This window comes from Trypanosoma cruzi, genomic scaffold, assembly GCF_000209065.1.
Source record: "Trypanosoma cruzi strain CL Brener 1047053517105 genomic scaffold, whole genome shotgun sequence".
Lineage (NCBI taxonomy): Eukaryota > Euglenozoa > Kinetoplastea > Trypanosomatida > Trypanosomatidae > Trypanosoma > Trypanosoma cruzi.
Genome location: NW_001849449.1, coordinates 17,790 through 26,476, shown reverse-complemented (window position 1 = coordinate 26,476; position 8,687 = coordinate 17,790). Strand labels below are relative to the sequence as shown.

The 8,687-nt window shown below is 48.4% G+C and overlaps 4 protein-coding genes across 4 annotated transcripts, besides 9 other annotated features; all 4 read left to right on the top strand.

Annotated features, from left to right (window-relative positions):
• Tc00.1047053503581.10 (hypothetical protein, conserved) lies at positions 1-1,595 on the top strand (the record flags this gene model as incomplete). The annotated part of the gene is made up of 1 exon (XM_800566.1): positions 1-1,595. A coding segment is annotated over one exon (1,595 nt), but the record flags the coding sequence as incomplete, so codon positions are not given.
• Positions 1-8,687: a sequence feature (heterozygous, non-Esmeraldo-like haplotype).
• Positions 1,783-1,868: a sequence feature (A-rich).
• Positions 2,031-2,052: a microsatellite.
• On the top strand, positions 2,362-3,336 carry Tc00.1047053503581.20 (cyclophilin, putative; the record flags this gene model as incomplete). The annotated part of the gene is made up of 1 exon (XM_800567.1): positions 2,362-3,336. One exon carries the CDS (start codon positions 2,362-2,364, stop codon positions 3,334-3,336), a length of 975 nt encoding a protein of 324 aa, XP_805660.1.
• Positions 3,240-3,270: a microsatellite.
• Positions 3,499-3,530: a microsatellite.
• Tc00.1047053503581.30 (hypothetical protein, conserved) lies at positions 3,806-6,964 on the top strand (the record flags this gene model as incomplete). Its single annotated transcript, XM_800568.1, has 1 exon — positions 3,806-6,964. One exon carries the CDS (start codon positions 3,806-3,808, stop codon positions 6,962-6,964), a length of 3,159 nt encoding a protein of 1,052 aa, XP_805661.1.
• Positions 7,053-7,088: a microsatellite.
• Positions 7,214-7,240: a microsatellite.
• Positions 7,327-7,355: a sequence feature (AT_rich).
• Positions 7,640-7,663: a microsatellite.
• Positions 7,676-8,687, top strand: Tc00.1047053503581.39 (coatomer delta subunit, putative; the record flags this gene model as incomplete). Its single annotated transcript, XM_800569.1, has 1 exon — positions 7,676-8,687. A coding segment is annotated over one exon (1,012 nt), but the record flags the coding sequence as incomplete, so codon positions are not given.

The window sequence follows — 8,687 nt, the reverse complement described above, 5'->3', positions numbered from 1 at the left end:
CCGTTGAGAGGTTTGGTCGTTGGGCACCGAACCCACTCACCGGTGACACGCGGCACCCACGGCCGCACGACCCGCTGCCGCTGCCTCTGAAGCAACAGGTGGGTGGCGACGAGGTCTGGCTCGACCCGCAGATGCTGCGGCGCTACACGTATCAGCGGAGTGTCGGGGAACGCCTCATTGCAGCACACAATGACATTAACAACTATTGTGGTGATTATATCGAGTCCAATCCAGACCCGGCGCTCCTTGCGGAGTCGCGGAAAGCCCTGGAATCGTGGCAGCGCGAAGTTGCCCGCAATCCACATCCCGATCTGTTTGTTATCACACGTATGGGTGAACAGTTCCGTGCCAGCACGCTGTTGCCAGTGCCGAAAGTATTTGGTGTTCGTGGTGGAAACGCGGTTGGCAAAACGATGGAGCAGGCGATCGACTTGTGCGCCCTGCACGCGGTAGACACGTTGTGTGCACTTGGTATTCCGCTTTTTGCAAATCCCTCGAAACAGCAAGCGTTTCTGGAACAGCGACGACGCATGGGTCTTGTGACGATGGAGGACATGGCGAAGTTGTCTGCATGCAAAGGACTTGTCGCCATTCTGGCCCCATCTTTTTCCGAATTGGAGTCCAAGTCTCCGCCTACAGAAAAGACGGCACGGCCTCCATATCTTCCTGGATACATGGTTGAAGGCAACCAACCACGCCCCTTGCCACACATTTGCGACACGCTGCAAATTTTACAGCTCCGTATCCCCGAGGACTTTGATGTGTACGGCGAGAACCTGAGTGATGAGGCCGTCCTTGAAGCGGGAAACGAGGCAAAATTGTGTGTGCAGAACTATCTACGGTACCATCTACCTAAGGACAGCAATGTAAATGCATCTATTTACATTACCGGATTTGCCAGGCAGGTGAGTGTACACAACATCGCGTACCTGCCACTTGTGTTACCCCAGAAGGATCGTAACGTCCCTGAAAACACGACAAGTACGAAGAAGAAAAAGAAAAAGAACAACAACGCGACCGCTGATGTACCAGAAGGAATTGAGAAGACGAATAAAGCAGACAACGCGCCCCCCTCTTTTTCCTCTGTTACTGCTTCCACGGCCAATGACGGGGATAATAATAATAATACTGGGAGTATTGATCATGTGGCGGTGGTCACGCAGTCGCAGGCTACCAAGGGGGAGGAAGGGGACACGGCAAGGAAGAATGCTGGGCGTTTACTTGCTGTTGGTATATCCCTCAAGAAGAAGGATGCGGAGAGGATGTGTTATCTTCATGCTGTGGACATACTCCGCAGCTTGGGTCAAGATGTACTTTCCACCTATCGTGCAGGACTTCCACGCCGCAAACAGTCGCCTACAACACCCCAGTCGTCCAGCACGTCAACGCCATCCCAGGCAGAAGATGGGACAAACGCGAATGGTGGTGACAGTAGCATCGCAGCGAATAATGCACAGCCTGACAATATGAAGCCCGCAACACCATCGGCACCGAAGCCATATATGCATAAGCTCATGAAACAATTTATAACCAGTGGTCGGCATTACACGCCTCCAAAAAGACGTTTCCAGCCAGGCCCTAACTCGCCCTTTTGATTGGGTGGTAAGCGCGGGATCTCATCCCACTTTTGAATGCATGTGAAGAAACACAACCCTTCGTGATTGCCTTGTCTTTTTTTCCCTTTTTATTTCCCCACTTTTTTTTTTCCGATTCATTGAGTGGGTGGAAGAAGGAGAGGGAAAAAGAGGAGGAACTGAGGGAAATGACTTTAGAGTGAAGACGAAAAAAAAAAAAAAATGAAGGAAAAATAAATAAAAGAAGAAAACAGAAACAAAAGTTTGAAAGCACAAGAAAGAAAAAAAAAAAAATTTGGATGAATGAATGAATGAAGGAGAGAATGGCTGGTTGTGTCGTTTTTTTTGTTTTTCTCTTCTTATTATTGGGTGAAAGGGGACTATTTAAGTTGCATCCCTGTTGCATGACACATCTATCACAGAAGGACAAAGTGGAGAGAGAAGGAAAGAGAAAAAGAGGAGGAGGAGGAGGAGGAGGGGTGAGAGGATCCTCTGCAGGAAAAGAGGAAAAAAAAAAATAATACGGAAATGCATGGAATAAATGAGACTTCACTTTTTAATGGTTTTTTATGTTGGATTATATTTACTTTTTTTTTTTTTCCCCGCAATCGCTCTTTCTCTCCCTCCCTCCTTCTGTGTCGATGCTTCGTGAACTGGAGGCATACTGCAAGGAGAGGTCTTGTCGTGTGAATAAAACAGCGTAAAGGGGACAATCGCTGTGTGTGTGTTTGTTGGAAAGAAAGGAAAGAAAAGGGCAATTAGAAATATATATAGTCGTATTGAGCACATGGATCTTAAGGCAACCAGCCGCCTTGGATGCACACTCACACGAGGATCTCCTGCCTCCGGGACACGCTATGCTAGTCATTCACGTCCCATAGAACGCACGTCATGTTGGATGGAGCTCGCATGTTTTGGCGGCTTTCCAAAGGTTCCGTCCCTCTCAGGCTCGATGGTGCAGCAGCGCCAGGAACTTTTGGCGTCTACTAAAGGCGCCGGTGAACCTGAAATCATCCTTCGTATTGAGTTTGAATTATTTGATGATGAATCGCCCAAAGCATGTGCGAATTTCCGTCATTTATGTGCGGGGCAGTCCACCAGTCGAAAAGGGCAGACGTACTGTTACCAAGGCCTCACGCCATGTTATCGTGGGACGTACTTTCATAAAATTATACCCGCGTTTTGCGTTCAGGGCGGGGACTTGACAATGCGGGTTAACAAAGGTGCGAATCACTTCTCCAGTTTTGGTCGGGGTTGGTTTAGTGACGAAAACAAACGACGGCGCCTGAATGAGGTGGGTCTTCTTCTTATGGCCAACAATGGACCCAACAGCAACGGCTCGCAATTCTTCATCACCACCTCTGATTCGGAAGAAAAGGCACTCAATGGCCGGCATGTTTGCTTTGGTCGGGTGGTGCGTGGCCTCGATGAGTTCTTGAGGGAAGTGGCACCGTACGGTGAGATCAACGGCAACCCCTCGCGATTTGTAGTTGTCGTTGACTGCGGCGTGGGCCCACTGCCGGAGACACTGGGCATCACCACCAGCAACAGCTGGGCAGAGGAGCAAAAAAGGCACAAGGCCGAGGGCGATAATTCCCATGAAGAAGTGGGGTTTGAAGATGGTGCGGCGACAGTTGCAGGAGCTGCAAACGCTGCCGCATCGGTAGAAGAAGAAGAAGAAGAAAAAGAAAAGGAACTTGAAGAAACTACAAACGCCACGGAAGCCAACAAGCAACCACCGGCTATGAATGGCACAAGTTAAATTTCCAGGGTGAGCCCTAAGGAGAATTGTCAAGAGGCCTGAATGTAAAGTTTATAACAGGATCGATGTAAATGGGAAATATGCCTGAAATCAATGTATAGTGAGCATATTTATTCGCATTGTATTTTGTAATTAAATGTGCGATCAATCTAATTTCCTTTTTTATTATTATTATTATTGTTGTTGTTGTTGTTTTCGTACTGTATTGAAGTGAAGGAAAAGAATTACATGTGATTTTGCCTGTCTGTGTGTGTGGGTGGGTGAGGACGGTGGAAAAGGCCTTTGCATGAAAATGTCCACTCCAATAAACACAGAGAGAAAGAGACACAGAGCCATATATTGACATGTGTATGTGCCTATTCTCTGGTTGTCAATAACACCTACAATTCTCCCTTCTGTGTGAATGCATTTACACTGGGTTTATGTTAGAAACTAGGCGTAGGAAGATATTTTAGTAAAAACTCGTAAAATGGACCTCTCGCTTAAACCAAGGTCCACCTGGGATGATCAAGGCTTGTGGTTTACGCTGGCTCTCAACTCCATCCTACTTGTAGTGCTTTCTGGCCTAAGTATTTTCTGTCTTACCGCACCGTTGCTTTGGCTGCGGCGTCTTTATCGCACCAACCACACCATAACTGTGAGCGTGGGGCCATCGGGATTTCCAGCTGCCACAACACCTCTGACACCCTCCTCCTCCTCCCCCTCTGCGTCTCCCACCCCTCCTCGACAGCGTGTGGGTCGTGTCCTGCCGTACCGTTGCTCACTCTTCTCTCTCCCGAGTTTGCGCGACTGGCTGAGCATCGAGGAGGAAGTGGCAAACCTGGAGAGTGTCGTGCAGCCTTTGTCCACAATCGCTTCTCCTAAAGATGACGAAGATGACACGAAGAGGCAGATTTCAGGGGAAATGGAGATGTCAAAATTCAACAAGAGGGAAAATACTGCAGTGGAGGACACGTTTTTAGTATCGGCAACGAAGGCCAAGGTGCCATTTGACCCCCAAGTGGCACTGTACCTTGCCTTCTTGAAACTATTTGCGACCGTGTTTGTTTTGGGCGGAGTCTTCAATTTCTGGATCTGCGTTCTTTCTGGGACGGATAACTACCTGGAAAAATATATGGTAAGGCGTGACATTCACGGTTGTCAGTCTTTGGGGGATAATGAGACGGCTTGTAACGACAGGGCTCCATTCTGTAAATACGTGGAGACGGATTGCGTTCCAGTCCGCCTTCGCGGTCTCTATGACCTCTCCGCGCAAAACATCTCACCCCACAGTTGGCGTCTTTGGCTTGTGGGGATTTTGGATCTTTTCTTTTCCGTCATATATGTTGTGGCAGTCTTATTTTTCCTATACCGCTTTGATGCATACATCAAATCTGTCATGCACTTGCAGATGGAAAATGCACTTGGACACCGTGTGGCGATTGTTCGGGGCTTAAGTGCCGACATGATGTCAGAAAAGAGATTTCATCAAGGATACCTTGTGGAAGAAGCCTACTTTCGGCCAAGAGGTGGAAAAGGTGGCCGAGTTGGAAATGGAGATTCAGGCAATGATAACAATGGTAACGCGGAGGAAGATGAGTTGGATGTGTATTACCAGTACCATTGTACAGGTTTAAGTTGTCTCTTTTCGATTTGTGGTTTGGGTTACTACAAGACGACCCGTCGAGACGCCATCTTTACAAGGGATTGTAGTGTGCGGCAGCTGCTTTTCCCTCGTGAGCCACCAGAGGGTATGTACGAGAGCATGGAGAGGACAGAGACTGCCATGAAGGAGTTACAGGAGGCCATAGCGGACCAAAAAGCATATTCAAAGAAGCAACGTGAAAGAATGCCCGTGGCGCGTGAGAGAGGGGAGGATGTTGAGGAAACACTCATGATGTGTGCTCCTTTTCCTTCCTGCTGCAGCAAAGTGCCCAAGGTGGAGTATAGGAAAAGGGTTTTTATTGCCGAGGCTAAACGGTTGAATCAATTTATTGATGCAACCCCCGCTAGGGATGCAAAAGGGTCTGCCTTTATTATATTTTCAGATGCACTTGAGGCGTACGAGTTTGTGAATCTGTTCGAGTCGCGTCGTGGTGGTGTATCGGGGGCGCAAGCGACCATCGCCGGACCGCCGGATGGTATCATTCATTTCAACCTCACGACCGATCGGTACACAGGTTGGTTACGAACCGTCGTATTCTTTTTTGTGTATATCTTACTTCTCTTTTTTTGGGCTGTTCCTGTTGGATTTGTCAGCTCCATTGACAACCTTGTGTATATTCCCTATATTGGTAAATTCGTGCTTTGGATTTATATGAATGTGCCAGAAACTCTTCGTGGTGCAGTTACTTCGTTTTTACCAGTTGTCATGCTGGAGCTTTTTAATTTAATACTTCCGTTTATGATTCGGTGCTTTGTCATTGCAATGGGGGTTGTAAACCGGGATTCGCTCCGTGGTGGTGAGTTGTTCCTGCAGTATCTCTTCATGGTACTCACCGGTGTCATATTTCAGGCGGCGCTGCAGGGCGGTCTGTCCCAACTGGCAGATGTACTTAAGGATCCTTCAGGTGAGGCGATTATTGGTTTCTTCCTTGCTATCGTTAGCCCAAACGGCGGTTACTGGTACGCCAAAGTTATCACTGCAGCCTGCATCTCCACGTGGTTGAATCTCGTTGATCCTCTACCGCTTATCCGGGCCTTTTTGCGAAGAAAAGAAGTAAGCGTCCAACGTGTCTACGACAAACTCTTCAAGCCATGTTCGTTTGACTGGCCGCAATTTTACAGTTTTGACCTTACGATACTCGCGATGGGGCTTCTCTTCCGCATGACGGTACCACTGTTGGCCATACTTGTCGGCATCTACTTTTTCGTGCGGTACATGACGCAAAGGTGTCGGCTATATGATCGCTATTGCCCTCGCGTTCATCCGTTGCATGACTGCACGGTAGTCAGTGCCTCAGCCCAGGTGATGCGGGCGGCGAGTTGGTTATACTGCCTTGGTGGCATCGGCGGGGTGCTGGTTATGAGTCTACGTAAACATGTGGGGGGTGTTGTACTCTGTTCCATATCGCTGGCGGTGGGCATTTTGCTCCTCGCGCGGGTCCACTCTGTCTCGCGCCGTTGGGTGAACTCCCTCGCCAATGCACGCCGGTTCCTCAAGCACAGGGCAGTACCCCAGACGCGTTATGGCGCAATGGCCAAAAGGAAGGCGACACAAAACAGGACGCAAAGGACCGACAAGCCCTCCGCCCCGCCACAATCCACGAACGTTCTTTCGGAGGGATGTTCGATGGAGCAGCTTGCCACGGAACTTGTGTCGCAAACGTTTGAGACCGATGGTGATGTTGACAACAGGGCTGTCACGGACAGAAGCGACAGCAGTACAGATGACAATAATGGCGTTGTTGGTGGCGACATAAACGCACGGGAAGGCGCAACGTCGTTTGGCGATCAAGTGCCTATTCCCGCAACTGAGCTGCTGCCGCACAACCCGAATATCATTTCCCGTTACCAACCGAAGCATCAGCGGCTGCTACATATTGACGCGGAGCAGGAGATTCAACGGATGGAGAAGACCGTGTTTCATGTAGAGAGCTACTGGAATTCGTCCTTTGAGCTCATTGACGATGTTGGCATGCCCCTTTAAAAAGGGGGGTTAAAAGGAATGAAATTTCGTCAATAGACCAATGTGTAGCTTCATGAGGAGAACAAAAAGAACAAAAAGAAAAAAGCAAATTTTTATTTATTTATTTATTTTTATTTTTGTTTTTGAAAAAATGAAAATTGAAGTGAGACAATATTATATATATATATATGTCATGAAGTGAGAGGTTGTGAAGAAGAAAAAATGGGAGTTGGTTCCCCCCCCCCCCCCCTTTATATTATGGATTATAAATATTTATTTATTTATTTATTTATTTATATGTATAATGCGTTTTGATTTTGGTTTTGTGTTTTATATATATATTTATATGTATTCTTTAAATGTGTGTCTGCACTCTCCATGCGTATATTTATTTATTTATTTTATTTTATTTCCCCCCGTTATTGTTTCCAACGCGACATACTTTGCCTTTCTCTTTATGTCTTGTGTCATCCATGGGTCTCACGGGGTAGTTAAGGGAAATATTTAGGAAGGATTCAAAGCCGTCAAGGTGGTCTCTTTGTGTGGTGGTGGGAAAGGGGGGGGGGGAAAAAAACGGTAGAAACAGTAAAAGGGGCTTAGAAGAAAAGGAGGCATACGAGAAAAATTACAGCAGTTGAATTGCACCAACACGAGAAAAAACAACAATAAAAAAAAAAAGGAAATTAGATTGATCCATTTCTTTTTTTTTTTTTTTTTTTTACGCCCCCACACATGCCTGTTATTGCGGCAGGTGTGGTAAACAGACAGGGGAATATTATTCTCTCGCGGAACTTCAATGAAGTCTCGCGGATTCGTATTGAAGGTCTTCTCTCTGCATTTCCACGCCTTTTGGAGTCGTCGGTAAACAAGCAGGTGACATACATCGATGCCGGCACAGTACGGTACGTGTACCAGCCGCTGGAAGAGCTCTTCCTCGTCCTTATCACGACGAAGAACAGCAACATCGTTGAGGATCTGGAAACCCTGCATCTCATGGGCCGTCTCATCCCGGAGTTTGTCGACACGGTCACTGAGGCAACACTGGAAGCAAAGGCCTTTCGTGTATTTTTTGCCTTTGATGAGGTTATTGTTGGAGGAAAGCGAGAGAACACAACGGTGGAGCAGATCCGAACGTATCTGGAAATGGACTCCCACGAGGAGTTGATGGTACGGGAGGAGAAAAGACTGCAGATGGAGCGGGCGAAGAAGGATGCGTCACGCAAAGCACATGAGATGCGAGAAAAGCGACGGAAGGGAATGAACCCGTACAGCGGTATCAGCTCGGAGGATCCGGGCTACGGCGGCTTCGGCAACACGAGCGCACCAGTGATAGTCAGTGGCGGTGGGGTTGATTCTGCCGTTTTGACCCATCAGTTTGAGGGCGTGTCGTCTGCCTTTACCACATCCGCAGCAGCGCCAGCACCAAAGCGTGCGGGTGGGTTAACGCTTGGCCGTGCAAAGAAGGCGGATATCACGTCGCGTGTGTTGAAGGAGGCGGGGCTGCCTTCGCCCGCCCCGGCCACCGCCGCTGGTGCTGCCTCGTCCCAACAGCCCTCATCGTTAACCGCAGGAGCAGGGGGAGGTGTGGAGTCGAAGAAGGGGGTTCATGAGGGAACGGTGGAGGGTCTGCACATTTTGGTTGAGGAAAAGATTAGTGCGCATCTGAACCGTGACGGGGAGGGCGGTGCGGTGGATGTTCGCGGTGAATTATCCGTCCTTGTCTCCGACCACAGTTGGGCACCGT